General features: G+C 35.1%; 1 protein-coding gene across 1 annotated transcript in view; it reads left to right on the forward strand.

Annotated features, from left to right (window-relative positions):
• Window positions 1–6301: 6301 nt before the first annotated feature.
• Window positions 6302–22713, forward strand: part of jak1 (Janus kinase 1) — a 32089-nt gene continuing 15677 nt past the window's right edge. Inside the window, exons 1-8 of the mRNA XM_014992688.2 lie at window positions 6302–6558; window positions 13900–14108; window positions 15707–15830; window positions 18542–18692; window positions 18872–19035; window positions 19195–19463; window positions 20365–20486; window positions 21824–22000. Coding sequence (XP_014848174.2) covers window positions 13907–14108; window positions 15707–15830; window positions 18542–18692; window positions 18872–19035; window positions 19195–19463; window positions 20365–20486; window positions 21824–22000 — 1209 coding nt within the window. The 5' untranslated portion in view covers window positions 6302–6558; window positions 13900–13906. The remainder of the gene's footprint in view (window positions 6559–13899; window positions 14109–15706; window positions 15831–18541; window positions 18693–18871; window positions 19036–19194; window positions 19464–20364; window positions 20487–21823; window positions 22001–22713) is intronic.

The raw sequence follows: 22713 nt of genomic DNA on the forward strand, positions 1-22713 counted from the left end.
GGTTAAACGTTACCAGTTTTAGTTTTACATGAAGTGAAAACATTAACGAGGCTTCTGTACAGCAGCAGCACAGCAGCTCAATAAGCCGTTATTAAATGTAAGCCTTTACATTTTTATGTATGTGTACGTTTAGTTAGTTATTATACAGTCCTTTATAGTGCTATTTATCTCGAATGTCTGTTGTTCACTCTAAGCCCTGCCCTTGAATGATACAGTGAATGTCTATATATATTTTTTTTCTATATTAATATTAATTGATTTTATATATTAACTTCTATATTAATATTTGAATAAAAACTTTTGAAATGTTCTAATATTATGATCACCATCACTTGGGTGTACCTCAAGGTTCATTGGTTATCTTCTGAAATATGTTGTTTGTATCTGCTTTTAATTCTGTCTACTTGTTATTTATGTTAAAAGGAACAAACAAACAGTGTTATTGTTGTGCAATGTGCTGACTAACATGACGATGACAAAAGGAGTGGGGCCACCGATGCTTCCAGACTTGACAGGCTGCCCTGGTTCAGTTATCACAGTGCTGATGCTGTCCCCATCGAAGGTACAGTACTGTGATAACTGAAGGATGGCTGCCAACTTGACACTGGTGCAGCGATCAGCAGGTGAGGAGCTGTAAATACGTAAATCTTTCTGTATGATATCATTAAAAAAGTTTTAACACGACAGTGAAAGTCTCTGTGTCTTTATTCACAACTTTATTTTAACTTCATTTAATTATATTTTCTGAGATCATAAATGAGCTCATTGAAAAATGAAGAATAATTCATTAAAAAAATTCTCACACAGTCAGAGAAACCAACTGTACCCAAGTAAAGTAAGTAAACAATTCAGTTTCAACGTGCAAACAGTGGGACTTTAGAATTAAAACAAATACCACCAACTTTATTTGTAAAGCAACATAAAATGACCACAGTTGAAGCAAAGTATTGCACATAATTGTAAGCTATAAACATATGTTAAAAGTTGCTGTTGCTACAACTCATGTGCTTGAGGTTAAAGGCTGGGATGGAGATGTGGCTATGTCATCGTCTTCATACTCTTCACTGCAAAGTGATCACCTTTGAGGCCGAGTTTGAGGTTACTTGTTTTTCTTATTTCAAATGGGTGCACAATTAAATATACAAATAATATGCAAATGTAAAAAAATGTACATTTGAGTGATAATTATCTTCTCAAGAGTTTTCAATTTTGGAGCAACACTGATGTCTCCTAGAAATAAACATACAAATATCATAAGCATCACATCCATAGATAATTTATTAAATGTCAAAGAAGCAAAAAGCTAATAACATTCAGGCTTTAACATAAAGTATGATTTCATCTAGCAGGGATTTTATTTATTTATTTATTTATTTATTTATTTATTTATTTATTTATGTATTTATTTATTTCACAGTTTGTATGAATAAATCCAAAACAATGGTGGTCAGAGGGCTCTGCCCTAACCAGGCTCTGAAGATGTGTTCTGCATTGCTGTCAACAGGGGGAGCTCCAGCTTCATCGCACTTCTTCGTGTTCAGTTCTGTTGCACTGATTTGTCTTTAACGTCTATAAAATATTTGAAAACAAATGTTTGCCCTGTCGACTAATAGGTCAGTACTATCTGACCAAAAATGTGAAAAACCTAATTTTATTATAAAAACAAGTAAAAATGATTTTCTATATCACCATTCAACAATAATTTTGCACACTCCTGCAAAATTTCAAAACAAAATAATTTAATTTTTTTTTCTGCATAAAACACTATTTACCATCAATGTACATATGTTTGTGGCATGGCCAATAAATTTGTACATGTCAGTACATCAGAATAATCAAACCATATGATATTTGTCTATAAATTTTAAGGCTGGAAAATATTTTTAAAACTCATCTGAGTCATGTTTTTGATCTGAAGGTTACTCTGCACCTGTCATTAGTTGTGTTTTTTACTGAAAGGGTACACAGTGTTGATAGGTTGTGGAAATCCCCTCAGGAGTCATGATATATGTTTTGTTTTTGTCTTGCACTAACCCCAATCAGCTAATCGTGCTTCGAGCCGAATGTTTTTCTTACTCAGAGTCATGTGATAACATGACACTTTGCGGTGGAGGACATTTTTTGACAGCTAAATCCAAAAGTCAAGTAAATTTCACAGTTGTTAAGTGAGTTATTATCTCCAAAAAGAAAGCCACCACACACACCTTGAATAATGATACACTACAGTACTATTAGCTTCTAAAAGTTCATTTGTCATTAGCGTCCAGGATCAGTTTGAGGGGGATTTTCTTCTTTACACTTCCTTTCGTAAAAAGCAACGAGTTGCTGCTGTGTTGTGGGATGTGGGCAGTCCCTCTCTGACACAAACTGGTCTTCTGTTATCTTATGAGGAACTTTCAGGACCTTGTTCTTTCGATGCAGGAAGACAAGTAGATTCATTTACCACATGTGCATTCCCTACATGTTGCTGGAAGTGGATACCAGATGACTCATACAGTTATCTGCTGCAGTGATGTCATCTGGTAAACTGTTCCACTTTGACTAAAAGGGGGAGGGGAAAGACAATGCAAACATATAGCAAATTTTCCATTTTGTTTAATTGAACCTCATTTATTCTGGCTTTCATTAACCAAATTTTTATTTTCCCCCATTTTGTCAACTTTTCACCACAAACATTACAAGCAAATGTATTTCATTGAAAAATTAATGACCAACTTAAAGTATTGCATAACTGCAAAACAATGGAAAGAAAATTATAGTTTTAAAAGGTTTTTGTAAATATAAATTATATGTTATATAATTATATAAATTATATGCAATATAGAATACGTACTTTTTATACATATATAATGTTTTATATACATATATGTATTATGTGTATATTATATATGCATTGTATACATAAATATACATATTATTCAGCTCTCCCTTATCATATTTAATTCTACGACTGGACCACGTCATCTTTCTGCATCTTCTACTTCACGGTTGTGCACTACTTTGTCTTTTATGTAAAATCCCTACAAAATATCAGGTTTTGCCATAAATTCTAAAAAAAAAGAAAAAAAAAGAAAAAGAAATTATGAGTAGAGATGTGATTACTTTGACAATATCATAAAGAATTTTTGGAACAGAATGAGATGTTTAATTCTCCACAAAGTGATCTGCAGATCATTCTGATTTTATTACTAGATATTAACACAATCTAAAACTAAGATGTATGACAGTGTGTAGTTCAAAAGGTCAACAGCCTTTTTATTCCCAACCCTAGATATTACAAAACATCCTCTTAAGTTACAGAATGATGCGTGTGCTAATTTGGTTACGTGGAAATCCATTTCGTTGTGTCAGGACACCACTGACGCTTTTGTTTCATTTTTATGGCTTTAATGAAGAAGTTGTAGGGCTGCAGCTTATCCAGATGACCGAGAGAAGCCATACAAGGAAATCAGTCTGTCACAAGATTAAGACAACTAGCAGATTCAAACTCATCTAGTATCATTAATTAATCTAATAAATCATTTTCTGCTAGTAAAAGAGTTGAAAAACTTGTAGGAATAAATAAGCCAAACTCATCACAGTAAAGAACTTATAATTTTCTTGTTTTTTATTTGTTCTAATTCTTTATTTTCACTTTTTGTGTTCTCAGACATAAATTTGACTTGCTGAGTTAATGGCAATGTTCTATATTTCCTGTTAGTGACCTTTTGACCTTTTAAAATGGAATACGGACATAATGAAACAACACTGTGTCTCTGACAACTATTGCTGAAGATTTTTTAATGACATTCAAGCAAAAATAAAGAGGAAATCTTTAACCAGATTTAGGATATAGTTTCTAACCTGCCAAATTTACAGGAATTTATGGTATTTATATTTAAAGTTTTACAAATGCACTCAATGAATAGGACGTTACCTTGTGACATCTAACATAACCACAAAAATGTTTTAAATTACTAAGGCAAAAGCCCTGGAAGATCTTCCTTGATGATTTCTCACCTATGGAATGGAAAAGATGATTAACAACCCCTCATTACTTAATTTGTTTTTCTGTGCAAAAGTCCATTGTAGTGATTTTTTTTATTTGTTCAACTTGTTAGTTATAAGATATGGTAAATCTTTACGTCACCAGGAAAATTACTAGTATTGATTTGCACAAAGGTCAGACTGGGGAACTTTATGAATACATACTAAAGTCTAAAGTAAAAGTTTTTGTTCTCAAACTCACAGTTCAAACTTAACTTTTTGACATTATTCAAGTTTATTTAGTTGACCTTCTGTTCTTCCGGAACTTATGGCCACCTGAGGAAAGCCAGCAGGTTCCCAAAGATATTGATGATATGGGGCTGATTGTCAAGTGAAGGAGCAAAGCAAATGAAGGTCATTATAGTAAATGGACAAATGGCGATAAACATGTTTGAACATTTTTGGAAGTAATTCCACCAGTAAGTAATCTTTTGAAATGATGATGATGCATCTTTGTCACCAGGCAAAGTTAAATGGCATGGCCAGGAAAAGAAATGTTGGAATTAATGGTGTGCTGGGTATCAAGGCATCCAAAAGTTTTTCTTAATGAAGCCAAAGTGCCATCGTTAGAATAGAATAGAATAGAATAGAATTATCCTTCATTTGTCAAATAGTACAAAAATTCTGGTGTACCATCAGCAAGGTAAATGGAAGCATGCTTTTACTGTAAAGTCTCTTAGAATAAGAGTCTTTACAGTAAAAGCAACTTTACAATGTAAGAAAAAATGCTCTACTGTTATTAAAAATTACAAACTCAGAAATGAACAATTGAGAAGGATAATTAATAAATGTGCAATATATGTATATTTCTGCACAGAAAAGCAGAAAACTATTTACAAAAATAATGAAAAGTTACTGCAAAAAACAGAGTATACATCGGTTTCATTAATCAAAGTACACTAACCCTAATCTACACGTTACTGCACACTGCAAGACAACTGCATGTAAAAAAGTATGATGCAGTTTTTCCTGCTTAGAAGAGGAACTAATTCAATGTTTTGGAAAAAATTTATTATCTCAAAGAGCTAAGGCTCCAGCTGTCTTAAGACTGGGAAGGTTTAAGAATCATGTCTTGTTAAAGAGCCAACTGCAGACTGGCTGCCTAAGAAGACAGCCTGACTATTTAAAAAAAATCATATTAACTCCCCCTTGTATTAATTTATAAAGAGCAGAATGTAAAATCTACAATATTCTTTGCAATTAGCATAGGGCAGAGGTTCCCAAACTGTGGGGCGCGCCCCCTAGGGTGGGCGCCGTCCTATTGCAGGGGGGTGGAAGGGGGCGGGAAGCCGTCTGGATGAAAAAAAAACAAAACAAAAAAAAAACACGAACCCTGTATGTGCTGGGTTTTCACCTTAGAATGGCCAACTCTCTGTTATTCCTATGTCAATTTGATGGGTAGGGGCTTCCACACTTCCCATATTTGTGTCCTCTGTCACTTTTATCAGCAGTTAAAACTGTTTAATCCGTTGTTAACATGTGGTAACCTGTTTTTCCGAGCCGCCATTAAACGCAACATGAGCGCGACAACACTCGTGCTGGGTTTACACCTGTGCAGCAGAAGGAGACCTGCTGCTGCTGTGCAAAGCTATGCAGGTTTGTGTTAGAATCATGGCAGCAAACCAGCAAAACGCAAAGAACTTTTCACAGTTTTTCTCCCAAACTAACAGACTGTTGAGTAAAGCTGTTGGATGCAGGTGAAGTTAGCTAAAAGATGACTAACTAATATCAATATATCACCTTAAGCTTAATAAGTAGCCTGTAGGGTACCCATGTTGTTTATGTTCAACTACATACATTCATTTCGCCCCCCCCTCCCCTCCACCGCCCTCTTAGAGTCTGGGAGTCTCTAAGAATCCTCTCCCCCCCACCCCTCGCACACGTCGTTCAACGAGTAATCCATAAGGGGGGGCCAGAAAATGTTTGGAAATCACTGGAGGGGGGGCAGGAGAAAAAGTTTGGGAACCACTGGTATAAGGTATGTTTAGTAAAGCCAGAATGTTCATTTGTAAAGTTACTTGACTGAATATACTCAGTGTTTGTTTGTTTTTTATTAGTATTTTTTTTTATCATTATTAATATATGCTTTTGTAAACAGCTGATTGAACAGCTGATTGAATACTGGTTGTCGTTAAAAAGTGCAAATAGCTTTAAAAATCAAGGTTTTCAACGAGTTTCTCTGTTTAAAGGGTTAATGTCGTCACCGTGATTGACGGGTGTATTAGCCAATCAGCAGCGGAGTTTCACGGCCAGCTACTGCGTAACTTTCGGGAAAGGGTTGTTAGTTGTCAGGAAGGGATAGCAGTCGGTGAGGAACGCTTCTGAGTCTTCAATTGACTACCCAATATTAAAACAACCTTCGATATTCATCTATCTGGATACGGAAATATATTGGGAGCAGGTTTTCGAATCAAACCGATGAAAACGGATACAGGAAAGCCGCTGAGAAAAGCATAAACTCCGTCGAATCGTCTTAACAAATGTACTACTAAACGAAAGGAAGTAACTTGCCATACTGGCGAAGCTCTTTAGGTGAGTAAATGTCAGTTTATTTAATGTTTCCAATGGAAATAGCCGATGACTTTTTGTCAGTTGAAAACACCCACACGTTATCTCTCTTTCCCCTTTATTGCTTTGTTAGAACCTTGCTATCTAACACACCAATAAGCTAAGGTTAGCTAACAAATCTACTTTCGATCACTCCGTCCATTTTCTCTGCTCTGAAGGCAGATAACGTCTTCATGCACGGTTAACCTTTTTTCCTGAATATCTACAGACAATCCATATTTCAGAGGTGTGAAGAATTGAATTCTGGGTTTATTACAGTTAGGTTTTTTGTTGTGTAAAATTATACAATTTGAAAGTGAAAATAAATGTTGAAAATTCACTCCACCCTGTCATAGGTATGCATTGTTACATTACAATCCTGTTTAAAATACAAATATGTTTTTACTTTATTTTTTTTATTTTGAGATGGCTACACAAAAATTCAGCTTATGGGAATGATGTTTTGTGACTGAAATGTATTACTTTCCATACATAGTTATAAATGCTCTGTTGGTTTTACTTTACCTCTATCTCAATCCTATAATTAAAGAGGCATTTAAATTAAACTGTAAAGAAACATGTTTTTATTTAATTCTTATTAAATATAATTTTGATCCCTTTTAAGTAGTTTATTATATCTTCTGTTTCTGTCTTCAGTTTTAAAATTAGTTCCATTTTGATAAACATTTACAACTGAGACGGATAACATTGACTGGAAGCGCAAAAAAAAAACAAAAAAAAAAAAAAACCCAGACCAAAAAATGCCAGTGAAGCGTGGGCGGTTTTGTAAGTTGGAGTTTGACAACCTCATTACTAGGAAAGAAGCAGCATTGTGTAAAATATATATTTTTTGCCTTTTAGATATTGTTTATATAGACTTTAATATGATTCCTATTCAGGAAAAATATGGGTCTCCTTTTTTATATAGTTTTTAAAATAATTTTGATTTTGATTTAGTTGGGTAGACAATATGTCATATTTTTTTTAGTTGTGAAACTAAACAATGACCATGAACACAGACATATTTTTTTTCATAATGTGTTAAAGAAAACTGCCATCTAAGATATTACAGCTTCAGCAAAAATATTTTCTCTCTGCTGTTTTTTTTCATTTCATTGGTTTAGCAGCTCTCAAGTTAGACAATTTGTTCCACATTTTCACATAATCTGATGAAAACTCAAAATGAACATTATTGTTTTAAGATCCAAAAGTGTTTAAACAAATTTTTTAAACAAAATAGTTTGTTTTGTTAGTGTTTCAAGACAGTGATTATTGTTGTTAATGTTTTTAAATCACGCTTACAACATAAGTTGTACTGTTAAACATACAAGTAGTATGTTTAAAAAATGAAATTTAATTCAATTACATTTTTTCACCCCACTGATATTTACCAAGTAGACTTAAAATGAACCTTAACAGATACTTTATTCTTATTTTGATTTTTACACACAAATATAAAATGTATATAAATTATATGGAAATTACAGAAATAAATTGCTTACGTGTTTATATTTTATTTATGTAGTGGTACAAAGACAGGAAAGTGATCAGCACAACATTGTAAAACAGTAAATTGCTGGGTATCATAAAATGGCGTGACATGCAACCCCAGTAATTTCACACTGTTGCCATGCTTTAATATTTTAGTTGGATTTTTATATCACTGTATATCAAACCCTTTAATCCTAATTCAAGTCCATTTTTTTGGATTTGAATCAACATAGTTGTCATCAACTGAAGCTGTTTTCACAGTGGCATCGAGACCTGTGAGAACTTTATTTAATGTATGCTTTTCATGACCATTTTTGCACTAAGGAGGATCGACAGTTGCATGGCTTTACTAAGTAGCAGAAGGTATTAAATCTGTTCAGATAAAACTGCAGCATGTTTGGATTGATGTAGACCTAATGGATTCAATTTGAATATGGTAGAATGTGATCTGATTTGAATCAGACTTTCTCGGTTTTAGTACACTGAAAAGACCATTGGTTGTGGTTTATATTCACTGAATTGATAAAATGCTTTAAAGGAACACTTACCAAGGCATTAGGGGCTGTGGGGAGCGATTGATATTTTGGGAGTAAAATGCTTTCCTTTTGTTGCCTGATGTATGACATGCGTTTTATTTGTTCAGAAAGATACTTGCTGTATTTCTGGTTTCATAATATAACAACTGATGTACTGGGTTGCATAAAATTGAGGGAAATGACCAAAAGAGTTCTATTATTGTTGAATATTGTAATCAGTAATGAATCTACTACAATCTAAAAGAACATTTTCCTTTTTCCAGTACCACAACAATCAGCCAGTGCTTTTTAATTTTAACATATATTTTTTCAGTGCTTTATTTTCTCTTATAGTTTATCCTAGTACATTCCTTGCACTAATTACAGTCCTAATAGGTTAGCAAAAATGATGTGTATGGGCAGCAAGTGACTGTGCAAATCTCCACACTATTATATTTGCCCATTTCTCAATGTGTAGGACTTTTATTGAAAAATGGCATCACATTTCATTTTCAGTGCCAGGGAAACACTAAAGGTCTGGTCTTGTGCTCGACTGTGTTCTATTCCAAGCCTCAAACTAAGGTTATATTCATATTGGGAACATTTAACAGGAAGTTGCTGTGTCAAACTTATTGATTCTAAAGTATTACATGTTTTAAAAATTGACTTTTCTGGCATATGATCATATTTATATAAGCTTTTTAGGTTTATCCACAGAACAACAAGGTATGTTAATTTACACCTTACATGTTTTTCTTTTAATAAGTATATATTTGGGCAACTCTACTGTTCAGTCAGTGGTTGTAATACCCTTAGACCTTACAGTCTAATAGTATTGCATAAAAGAGATATAATTTCTCTTTTGTACACATCCATTAAGAACAAGACTACCCTCCACTATTTGCTATTTGGAAGCCATTTGGACAGCTCAGGCAGCACTTTGTATCTTTGTTGAAGGGACATTTGTAGAAACATTTGCAAAAGATAAAAAGTATCAATTCACCTTTTTCAGATTCTGCATTTTGTCATTTGAGCTGGTGTTGTGGGGTCAACAGTTTGAGTACAAATTCCCCAGATCTCTGACTGCAAAAACTAATTCTTCTAGCTTCTCTGGACAAATAAACTATGCACGGCAACCAACTGAGACTTTAAACGTTGAGTTAGTCATGTTCTGCTGCTCAATGCCTACTAGCAGACAGATGTGTGTCACATATTAGTCAAGATGGAGGTCCTTTACGTCTATTGGGCCCGTGCCTATTTGCTGTTCAGAAAATTTCTTAGATAATATCTAAAATATGCACAAGAAAATTAAGCTTAAGAAGCTGAAGTCCTTTGGCACAAAGCTACGTGCTACAGTTTGTAGGAACACCGTTCATTTTCCTGGGTGCTGATTGGCTGTACCCCTAAGAGTGGAAATAAGGAAAACTATGAATGCTAGCTACTGCTATAGTCTTAAGACGGTTTCCACTGTTAATATCATTGCACATTAATATATATTTGATGTTTGAATTGTTCAAATGGGTGATTATAAGTGTTTTTAGAGGGGGTATGAAGTATTCACGGTTGGCTATGGTCTCTCACCCCCGTGAATGCCAGGAAATGGCTTATAAAGTGTTTGAACAAATGGTAAATTGATAGCTTTCCTGGTCAGCGATCTTGTCATAACAGAAGGTGCCAATACTTTGATGTCAATCTTGTATTTAGTTCTCTTCCCACTTGTAAGCAAAATAAAAGCTGTTTATAACCCTTATGCCAGTTTCATTTCCCTGTGTTGGCACTACCAAGGCCTTTGCCTCAGATCACTGCAAAATCTGCAAAGCAGCAGATCTATATAGCACCTCACACAAGTTGTGGCTTCACAGCAGGTTTGTTGAAGGATGGTCCCTTTTCTTTTTGTAAAGCTTTGATCTGCTGATACTGATTTCAGCTGATTCAGATTTCTCTTTGATACCTTTAACACCACAAAGTATAACAGCACTCTTAAAACATTTTTATGGGGAAATTGAGGGGAAAACGTGCATCAAATGGCCTGAAACCAGGATTTGAACCTTTGATAACCACATTGAGAACTATAGCCTCTGCGTATGGTGCGTGTGCTCTACCAACTGAGTCCAGCACCTCTAGACCTGTTCTGTTGATTAAAACTGATGGTTCCTGCCTGTTTGCATATTGGTTGTGCTGCACATCCAAGTGCTAATTTTAGCTCAAATAAGTGGCTTCATCAAACGGCACTGCATGTGATAGAGATTGAACGTTCTAGCGTATACAGCAGTTTGCATTGTTGGCAGGCAGAGCCGGTGTAGTTCAGATGAGCGTTGTCCTCTGATCTGCTCATTGCCTGCAACGACTGCATCATCCAGACATATCAGTGAACAGGGCAGCTGCTAAAAATCTCACTTTTTATTCCTTTCTTATTTTGTGAGGTTGTAACTGTACAATAACAACATTACTGATCAACTGGAGAAAATTATACATAGTGTATTAGGTATTCTTCAGTAGGAATGCATGGAGTATAGTTGATTATTTTCCCTTTTTATGTAATGTTTTTCTATAAAATGTCATTGAAATATAAAAAACTGTGGTTTCATGTTTTTTTCTGTCAGGCTCAGGCAGCAAGAAAAGCCCAATTTAAAGCTGAATTAAAGAAAAATTAACAAATTATGATTTTTTTCTGATTATAGCTAGAACAGCTGTTTTATTTAGTGTTATTTAGTTTTTATTTTATTTATCTACAACACTGCTAGTCAGAGAGAAGCGTTACCATTAGCTGGAAGTTTAGAAGGGCTTCATGCCTTTAGTATCAGTATTTGACCCGGAACATAACAGGAGGGTTAACCAGAACTACACTAAAACTTTTTTTTGTTTGCAGTATCTATCCACATAGTCTTAAGCTTGTAGTAAATTAGATTTAACTTCAATTTAGGCCCATTAAGCTTTTTTAAAGCAGTACTGTGTTTGGGTAGCGGATAATCAACTTTGTATTTGGCTAATTGAAGTTGCAAACAAGTAGCCACAATTGTCAGTAATTGTTGAGCCTGAAAATGTGTGATTGTATCTAATCGTTATTTAACACATGAACAAGTGGCAACAAATATATCTGCTGCTATCAAAATAATGTCACATAATGAATACTGCAGCTATTGATATAATATTTATTTGTAGTTATACTCATTTTGATAAACCATCTGCTAAATTTGTAAGTAATTTTCAAATATTAAAGCAGAAATACCCTACTCTGTGAAAAACAGTAAGCTGTTGTCTGTTGTGACCAGCTCAACACCATTACATTTTAAAATGGAGATGGGTGGTGTGCCATTAGTTTTCACACAATGATTGTTCATTTTCTGAGCAAACGTAAATATTGCCCAACAAATGAAAAGTGTGGTTGATTGTAGCTGATCTTGAGTGTGCAGGAACAGGATTGACTTTACATTGTGCTCCATCCTGCCAGAGAATTTACCGCCTACCGTTTTCGCTGCCATCTCTTCAAAAGGACTGTCAACTTTAGAAACATGAGATTAAGGTTTTACAATTTTGGAACTGTAACTTTTTAAAATCTTGGTACATACTGGCAACAGGTCTGTGCCTAATAAGGACAAGAGACAATTCCAGACCATTTTGCACATATTATCTGGTAGTACTAGTAGTTCCTGTAAGTTGATTTCAAAAAGACTGTCAACATTTCCATCAAGAATATAGAATGAATTGTTGCTGTGTTTTGACTGACCTCTTTCCAACATATGAAAACTTTCAAGTGCCATTGTCTGTCTGCAGCTTAGTAGAGACTGAACATTGTTTCCTGTTATTTTGGTGGGAAAAATGAAACCAGTAATTGTAATGCTCTGTACATCAAAGCGCATAATCGTGAAGTAACGGCAAATCTTGCTCTTTTGAAGCCATTGGTTGTATTTGGTGTCCATTTACATGGTAAAGGAAGAGGTGACATATTGTAACAGGTTGAGTAACCTGCTGTTTGGAGGAAGATGACTCAGATATTCTCTTCTAAAGAAATTCATCTGTGGTGGTTTATGGGCCAGTTCTCATTCAGCTTATGAGAGCTGGCCAGTTTCTGACTTTGTTAGCAACGTTCCTTTATGTCTTTTTTTTTATTATTATATTTTTAGCTTCTTAGACTTTTAAGACATTTACCTAGCTTAGTTGGGAAGAACAAGCAAGAACAAGTTGATAAAATGTGAACCAAAGCTTCTTTTTTCCAGAACGTTGCTATTGAGTAAAGTACTGTTGATTCTTCTTGTATTTCAGACTTTAGTGGTTTTTTTTCTTATATATGCTGTGTCATCATACAAGCCCTGATGAATGTTTTAACCAAACTCGATATATTTAAATAACTAAATTTGACTTGCTATTTATTTAGTAATGTGCTGCATGGGAAATTTACTGACACTGGGTGTAGAATTAGGTGAGCGGTGGTTGCAGGGGAATCAGAGTTTAGAAGTATAAAATGTACTAAATCTAACAAGTACATTAACAAGAACCTGGAATTTTTTTAGTTCCTTGTTTTGGACTATCTGACAAATGCCCCTGCTGAGACATTGTTTTTTTGTTGCTGAAAGAATGTGTGCTATGCAGTTTTGGTCATGTACCAACTGTCTCTCTGCACACTTTTTTTGTGCTGTTTTGCTTGACTTTTTAGTTTTTCTCAATAGAAGGATGGTCTTCTAGCTGTACAAATTGCACACCAAGTGCTTTTACTTTGTACTAAGCTAACCACAAAGTTGAGTGCTTGGATTGAAAGGATGGCTTTAGATCCTATTGTAGTGGTGAAAATGATAATGGAATATAAAAATATAATAATCTGTCACATGTTTATTTGTTTTTGTTGGCGTCCTGCTTAAATAAATTAATCAAAACCAAGACCAGCCTCCCATTTTCAGAGTCTATTTTGTAAAAAGCATGTTCTTTCATGTGCTTTGTTGGAGTTTGGTACAAACTGAATGAAGGATAGGGATTATACTTTAGCATAATGGGATACAGTCTTGTGAAACTCTTGTTTTTATTTCTGATTCAAATTTATGACCTCCATTGAGGAAACAGACTACTTATTTTTATTTTGTTGTCATCCTTATAAAGAGAATGGAACCTGCAGGACAGGCCTGATATAAAGCTAAAAACAGAAGCCAGGAGAAAACTAAAAATCAGTTTATAATGACTTTAATATTTGGATTTATTTGTTGTTATATCCAATCAGTCATAAAATAAAAATGCTTAAAGCCAGGAATCTTGTTGCAGAATAGCCATTACATTAGCCTTGAATGTTGTGCCTGACTTGTATCATTTGTTTCTCACTCCATGTCCTCAGAATCTGAATGTCAGCTTCATTTGTGATGGAGTTGAGCAGGCAGCTCTGTATGAAGATGAGGAAAAATAAGAAGACCCAATTTTCGTCCCTTCCTGCTCCTACTTTGGGCCTGGAGATCCACTTTTACATACCAGAAATACGCCACCTGGAGTACATCAAAGGAACTTACACAGCTGAGGAGCTGTGCGTCACTGCTGCCAAGAAGTGCAGTAAGTAACTTCCCCGTTGTTTGGTTCAGTTCTACCTTAGAACTGTAAACCTGATATGGCATCAGGTTTACATAACCTGACCTTTATGAAATGTTACATTTCACAGGTTTGGGGCTTTAATATGAACTCAGACTGAAATTCGAATTCTGATGCAAAAATCTATAATGCTTAAACAGTTTTAAGGCACAACTTCACATATTTCGAAACAAATTGATAAGAAACCTTGCAACACTGTGGAAATGCAGTAAAGTTGTACAGTGATAATAGCCAATCAAAACAAGTTCTTCTATCTACTTGGGTATGACGCAAAAGGAAAAAAAAAACAGAAAAAACATTTTCTTCAGAGTTTCTGGAAGAATGATTAAAACTGACTTAATTTGAGTTTAAGTTGAGGTTCCAAACGCAAATCTTTTCAACAATCTTTATCCTGAGTACCATATTTTCCGGACTATAGAGCGCACCTCACTATAAGCAGCACCCACAAAGTTTAAAAAAAGCAAAACAAAAAAAACAAACTGGAAATGTAGATAAATAAGCTACACTGGGCTATAAGCCGCTGGTGTCTCCGCTGCTCTCGGTTCTTGGTTTTCCTATAATTCTTAATAAATCTAAGTTGAAGGCCAGATCGATAGCCTTCAACTTAAAATAGCATCATATGAACTTCTTCGTGTGGTTTCCATGATGAGGGAGTATGTGTTTGAAAACATTTCTCTGTCGTGCCTACTGCTAGCATGTGCTTGTTCTAAATGAAAATCAGCACTTTCTTCTTTGATTTCCAAATTTAACTTCCAATGATTCACTTCCTGCTAAAGAGCCCCCTGGTGGTTGAAGAAAAATCCACAGAAAAGCAGCACCGGGCTATAAGCAGCATGGTTCAAAGCGGAGGAAAAAAGTAACGACTTATAGTCCAAAAAATACGGTAATCAGACATTGAAGTAACTAAAGTTGACGGGAGGCTTGCTACCTGAACAAATAGCCTGAATAACCAGATAATATAGTTCTGTTCCATTGTGATACCTTTTTAGGAACAAAATGTCAATAGTTAATATTCTTTAAATTATGAACCTAAAGAGTAATATAAAATTTAGTGGGTTAATTTTACTGAATGTTGTCATACTGTCAAATTGTCATACTGGCCAAAGCCTAATTTACAGTCGGATATTCTGAACATCTTCCAACAGCTGATAAATGGTTGTGCTGTTTGGCAAAATCTGCTTACCTTTTGCTTGTATTTTTCTATTGTTCACTTCATTTAAATTTATTGCCTTTTGAAATATAAGTACAGTCATTCAATTAATAAACAAAACCGGACTCTAAACATGTCATAGAAATTCAAAATAGAAAATATAACTGAATTAGGTTTCTTTGTACTTAAAATATGCTTTAGAAAAATCTTTAAAAATATGTTATATCTAAGAGAGAGAGCACTTGATACAAATAAGAATGATTTGTAAGACTTTGTGAATTTGTGTATTGATTAATTAGTTCATCTTGCTTTATAGGCTGATTGATCTGTGCCATGTAGGTGCTCTTTCTTTCCTAGTTAATCATTTTAGCAGTTAGTGTTTATCTTTTATTTCTTCTCTCTTCTTTCTTAGCTATTTCTCCGTTGTGCCATAATTTGTTTGCCCTTTACAATGATGCAACTGGCACCTGGTACTCTCCAAGCCACGAGTTCAACATTAAAGAGGACAGCGGTATCAAGTTGCACTATCGCATGAGGTAAGAATGAGTTAGCAGCCATAACTGACATCGCTGGTGTTGGATATTATGTTTTCATAGAACAAAAGTGCTAATAGCTCTTGCAATCTGGCCAACAGCTCTAACATTTCACTGGGGTTCTCGACTTAATTTATTGAATTCAAGAGCTTCGGAAAAATATATGGATGCTGCACCAGTCAGTTTGAACTGCATTGTTTGTTTAATTGAAAAAAGAAATCGGTTTAATGAATTTCTAAACAAATCGGATGCATTAAAACCTTTTGGTAATGTTTACATGTGAATGTTTACATAGGAACCTAATTACGACTTAACAAGATTTACAGTTTTTTTTTCCTGCCTGGAAGGGATCACATTAGGAATGATCAATAATCAAATGATTCTAATTGAAGCTTGCACTTTCACTGCTTGTTGCTCACCTTTGCAACAATGTGTCTGGGAGGCTTGCTACTTTGCTGATAGAGTAGTTTTGCTGAACTTTTTAAGTTGCTATCAAACATTGGTGTTGCAGCATTAGCATGTGGGATTCATTTACAATGTGGACACGGAGTAGAATGGGACTCCTCTCTGCTCTGACTGCAGGCGAGGTTTGCAGCAAGACAAACATGGAGAAGCAACATTCAGTTTTTATGCTTCTTTAATCTGGAACAAACTTCCTGAAAATTGCAAAGCAGCTGAAATACTGAGTTCTTTTAATTCAAGGTTAAAAAAAAATCACTTGTTTAGAGATGCATTTGATTCATAATAACTGGAACATTGATCAATAAATTTGATTTGTATTTTTCTGATGATTTTGATAATGGCATTTTGACTAAATGTAATATTTCATAATTGGTTGTTGTATTAAGTGTTTATGGTGTAAAGCACTTTGAACTGCGATGTTACTGAAATGTGCTATCCAAATAAGCTGGTCCTGCAGAGCAACTGGTGCTTTCACATGCTGTCAACAAAGTCTTGCTAGATTTTTTGCTTGTTGCTTTTTTGAAAATAAATAAATAAAAAATTTGCTTGATGGTTTGAAAAGTCAGTAAGTACCACAGTCCGTTCCCTTGTCCTGATCACGTCCCCAATTTGCCCCTTCCACTTAGTCCGACACTTGGCCTGTTGGAACAGTATAATGTGAAGTTTTATTGTTTTGGTATACCTTGATGCCAGTGTCTTGCCCATGCCTTGATATTTTATCTTAGACTTGACAGATTAAAGTCTCAAAGTTTTAAATGTGATTCCAAGAGTAGAGTCCAAAGTCCAAATTATGGATTGATCAGACTAAATTGCTTTCTGTCACGATGTTTGGGGCGAGTTTTTGTAAGAATTCAACTTAGAAAAAGTTGAGGTCTTATATCATACTGACAAAGCAGTGTCATGTTTACACTTGACTGGAATACTCTTTAAGTTCCCCTTCAGATATTCCAATGTACTAGTTTGCCAGCATGTTATACAGAAAGAAAAAATATTTTACTGTGCTGTCAGTCACACTTCCTCTTTCGCCATGCTTGCCGCTGTTAAAAGCTGAAGAGAAAATTGCTTGTGGATGGAGCTGAAGTTGAGTCCGTTGAGTTTTTTTTATGTACTTACTGCAGTCTGTCTGTCTGCACTGCACCTAAGTAAACAAAGCTAACAAACCCTGTATTATGGTTGTGTGTCCCAATATAAAAACTTTTTTTGCATAAACAAATAATGGTTACGTGCAACCAGCATGAATTTCTAACTGAAGTAACCATCTCCTAGGGTGAATGTATGCTGAAATGCCCTATGAAGTGCTACCTATAAGAAGATTGAATATTAATTTTAAAGAACTGTCTACTGGCTAACTGATTTCCTATTGGTTATGTATATACAAGTAATGTGTCTTCAGATCAATGCTGGAACTGTGACTTTGAGGCCATAGATATTAAGCTTTTGTAATCTTGTCAATGTATGAGGAAAAAAAGAAAGGCTGCCCATAAAGGTTTCTTATCCTTTCTGTGGTATGTGTCATTGACTGTCTGCTTTACAGCTGTCAAGTCAGCAGTCTTCCTCATGACTGTACAGCCCATAGTATAATATGATTCTAAAAAAAACAGTCTGTGTCATTTTGGAGTAGTATGATTTTCTGAGAAATTGAATTATGGGCTTTTATTAGAAAAGCTTAAAATATATAACTGTGTAAAATATCAGTGTGAGGGTTCTCACATTAACCAGCCAGAGAGACGCTGAATGGAATTCAAAAAATAATCTTAATTTATTACAAAAAAGTTCAAAAATAATCAAACAATGAAGAATTGGGCCCAAAACTGAGGTCAACATAACAAACTACAACTCAGGTGTTAACACAAAGAACTCAAACTCAAATAGTTTGAAATAGTTAACTAAAAGGTCAGACTAATGAAAATAATTTTTAATAAAAATCTAAACTATTCACTAGTTAATATCTAAATTAATGTAAAGGATAAACAAACAAAATGATTACCATTCAGGTCTGTGTGACAGTAGGGTCAGCTGTCACAATCAGTTTCATTTTTTAAATTAATTACTAAACTAACTTTCTAATTTGATTTTAATTTGCCAAGATCCACATGTACATTGGAAAATAAGAACAATCACACTGTTAGAAGTAGCCATAGTTAAATAAAAGTTAATTCACCATAAAACAAGCACATCAAATAAAGCCTAACCTGGTTTTCAGATTATCAGTATTATTGTTTTTAACCTGGAATTTTTGTCTTTTCTTTAAGATTCTATTTTAAGAACTGGCATGGCACCACAGAAGGAGAGTCTCCAGTTTGGAGACACTGCCTCAATAAACTCAGAGGACAGAGCCCACAGAAAACACCAGAGGGAACGCCGCTGCTTGACGTTGGTTCCCTTGAATACCTTTATTTCCAGGTGTGTGCTGAGAAGGTTTAGCTTTTACACAAGTCAACATTTTTAACTTACCTAGTTTGATCCTTTCTGTTCTCATGTCCAATTTTAACCTCTTCCTGTTTTTTTTGTTGTTGGTTGGTGTTCTTGTACGAATGGTGTCAGATTTAATTCTAACACTGGTCATGTTTGTTTTTGCACAGTGCCAACATGATTTTCAAACGGGCAAGGCTCCCCTGAGGACAGCCCAGTCAGAAGCCGAGCAACATGAGATAGAAAATGAATGTTTGGGCATGGCTGTGCTTGCTATTACTCACTATGCCAAGGACATCGGTATACCCTTTTCAGCAGCTTCCCGTGAGATGAGGTAATATCCAATACTCAATGTACAAGCATATGAAATTTGTTCTTTCTTTATACCTCACTTTTCCTAAGACAGTTGACATTTATTTACCATGTTTCCTAAGATAAAACAGGAGATTTGCACAGGTAAGTTAAAATATTCTTTTTATCTTAATCCCACCAGTTACAAGCGTTTCATCCCAGAGTCACTGAACTCCATCATAAAGCAGCGGAACATCCTGACCCGCATCCGCATCAGCAACGTGTTCAAGAAATTCCTTGCTGAATTCAATACCCAAACAGTTGGGGAGAGCAACATCACCTGCTATGATCTGAAGATCAAATACCTGGCCACCATGGAGGGGCTGACCAGCAGAATGGGCTGCGAGCTCTTTGAGCCTGTCTCCCTGGCTATAACACAAGAGAAGGAGCTCTCCAATGGAGGTTACTATGGTAAGAATTCATGTAATTTTATCATCAAAGAAAATCCAAGAAAGCACAATTGCTACCTGGCTTCAACTCGTACTTATAGAGTACAGACTTGATCTTTTTCACTCTGGAGGAATGCATTCAATATTTTTTCTTACAAACTAAAGGCTTTTATCATGGGGCGTTTTATACTACCTGCTGTGTCAGTTTCTACTTGTTTAAGGGACATTTTAAAAAGCTTTTCATTTTAGTATAATTTCTTTAAGATGTACTCAGTTTGTCATAAGAAATGTGATAATGTACTTCTATTAAATTATATTTAACAGTTCTAGGACAATTAGAGGTATTTTAGTTTACACTTTGATAATTTGTCATGTTTCATAAAGGTTAAGCGACAAATTAAGCTTTATTTGTCAGTTAATTTGTAAATTAAAAGCATAAAATGAGATTAATAAATACAAAAAAAATTATTGTGAAATTAGTAAATGTTTAAATCATTTTATTTAATAGGCAATATATAAAACATGTCATCAAATAATTAAATGCAAACTAGTTTAGTCTTAGTGTGAGGATAAATTAGTGGTGTGAACCTAGTTCAATAAACATTTAAATAAATGACCTAATTTATTTATTTAATGTATGGTACATTTAATTACCATACATGACAAAAATTGAATTACATGTAATTAATGAGCTCTTTTATGCATAGTTTATTGATATAGGCTGAATTCAGCTGAACAAATTCAGTTGAATATTTGAAGTACTGAATGGTTTAAGTGGTCAAAATATCTATTTTATTATGAACTCAACCTGACTCTTTATTTACAAAATCTTTGTACCTGAAGAGAAATAAAACATTAGCAAAATATATGGTTTTGTACATATTTTGGCCAAACATTTACACATTTAACCATTTTGTTTCCAGGGTACTATAACCAGAGCCAGCTGCAGACAAAATGTCAGAATCAGAACTTGGAGGCAAGCAGTGACATGCAAGTTCTTGTCATTGGCACCACTGGCATTTCCTGGAGGCAAAAACCAGCAGCTGTGAGTAAACACAAACAAAACAGGGATCTCTTGTTTTATGAGTGGGTGTGTCTTAACCATAGGGCTGCAATGATTGAAATATTTTGTAAGTACACTATGTTGCCATTAATATGATTGAATTCAAGTGCTTTCATCACTTCAAATGCTGCAGGTGTAACCCAGACATGTAGTGGTATACCACCATGCGACATGTGGAGGCTGAAGGTCATGATGCCCAGAGGTCACCAACCTTTATTCTAGCTAAATCGGTAGCCACAGAAGTTAGACATGGCCCTTTTCTTCTAGAGATAGTAATTTTTAATGTTTCAGCATGCCAAGACATTCTGAACATTACTCTGGGGTTATGCTGCTTCCTGTTCAAGCATGACTATGCTCTATAGCCATGTTTGACTATGGTACCAGTTTGTTTTTATTGTGGGAAAAGGAAAAGACTTCAGGATCCTGACCTCAGCCTGATCTGACACCGCTTGGATAAATTAGATTGGAAATTGCAAGCAAGGCCTTTTTCTAAATCACCAGTGTTTGTCCTTACAAATCCAGACTTTTGGCAATATAGTGTATCTGATTAATTTAAGAGTAGATGTTTATTGATATCAGTCCAATTATTTCTTCAAAATCAATGCTATGATCGAAACCTCAGTAGCAAGTGAGTGAAATAAAATAAGAACATTATAATGCCTTATGCTGACATTGACTTAAGCATGTTTACTCTTCCCCGTCCCCCCATTCTGATTGTGTATTAGGTGAATCCTATATTTCAATGTGGTTCTAGTTAATCTTGAGTGGACAAAATTACTGCTTTGGATTCTTAGCTTTGTGCTTTCAAACCTAAGAAACAAAAGGAATGTTTCTCTGTACCAACCCCAGTTGGCATAGTGTATAATAGCGTTTCCCAAGCCTGGTCCTCGAGGCACACTGCCCTCCATGTTTTAGTTGTTTTTCTGCTTCAGTACACAGTTTAATTGAGGGGTGATTAACAACATTTGACTGAACTGCAATCATTTGAATCAGGCGTGTTAAAACTGGGAATCATCTAAAACATGCAGGGCGGGGTGCCTAGAGGATTGAGGATTGGGAAAAACTGTTTTTTTAATATAGACTTTTAAGCCATTTGCATGTTAATGGATTTCAATTTAGAAAATGGCATAATACAATGGCTTAAATCAGGACACTTCTAATGAACCAACAGCTAAGGATTTAGTTGATACTTTCCCTTAATTGGGCAAACAGTCCAGCTGTAGACATTATATTGGTGTCATTGACCAAAGTTGTTGATTTGCAGAATGCTATTACCGAATAAAAAGCTATTTTTAAGCCATGTTGAATTTGTGAAACAGGTGCCAGTGATGCCCAAAGACAAAAGCAAGTCGAAGAGCAAGCAGGATGAAAAACAGAAGAACAGGAATAAGGAGACGGATGATGGCTGGATGGTTTTTTGTGATTTCCATATGATCACACACACAGTCATCAAAGAGAAAACAGTCACGATCATGAGACAAGACAACAAGAAGATGGTGAGACCAATACACAAACACATCTGTGAAGTATTGTATACTACACATAAACAAGGTTTTATGTACTTATGACTAATGCCCAACAAGTTCCCTAAAGTTAATTTAATTTGGTTATTAAATTCTTGAAAATTAAAACTTGTTTTGATTCATCACATACAGATATATTTAAACTTTTTGTTTATGTTTGTAGCTCATAGCTAATACAAAACCCCAAAACCAGTTTCCAGGAAATTGGAATAAGTCTTTTTCCAAAAGAGGGAGAGGACTGAACTGTCACTTCCCTGTTTCCCAGTCTTAAGTTAATGGAGACCCAGAGATTGTTTGAGGAGCCTTTTCATCTGGTCGTGTTGTTCCACTGAGATTTATCACACTTTATGTATCTGTATCGTGTCTCTGACGGTAGCAGTACACACAGTTTGTGTCCTGGGTTGGTGGAATCAGCGGCAATACAATCGACCTTCCTTTGCAGTCTGCCAGTGTATATTAGATCCAGGTTGAGTAGCTGACTCCTCACAATCCACTGGGCAGTTTTCACCACCCAGGCCAAATTCTTTTTTTCCTCGACTGTGCAGTTGTCGTACCGCATAGTCATGCTGAGGCAGAAGATTCTCTCAATCACGGCTCTGTAGAAGTTCTTTAGCAACTGAGCGGGAAGTCCAGTGGTTTTCAATTTCCTGAGGAAGAGTCTTTGCTGGGCCTTCCTCTTCAGAAAA

The sequence above is a fragment of the Poecilia mexicana genome, unplaced genomic scaffold (genome assembly GCF_051168715.1).
Source record: "Poecilia mexicana isolate PSO_F unplaced genomic scaffold, ASM5116871v1 scaffold_4, whole genome shotgun sequence".
NCBI lineage: Eukaryota > Metazoa > Chordata > Actinopteri > Cyprinodontiformes > Poeciliidae > Poecilia > Poecilia mexicana.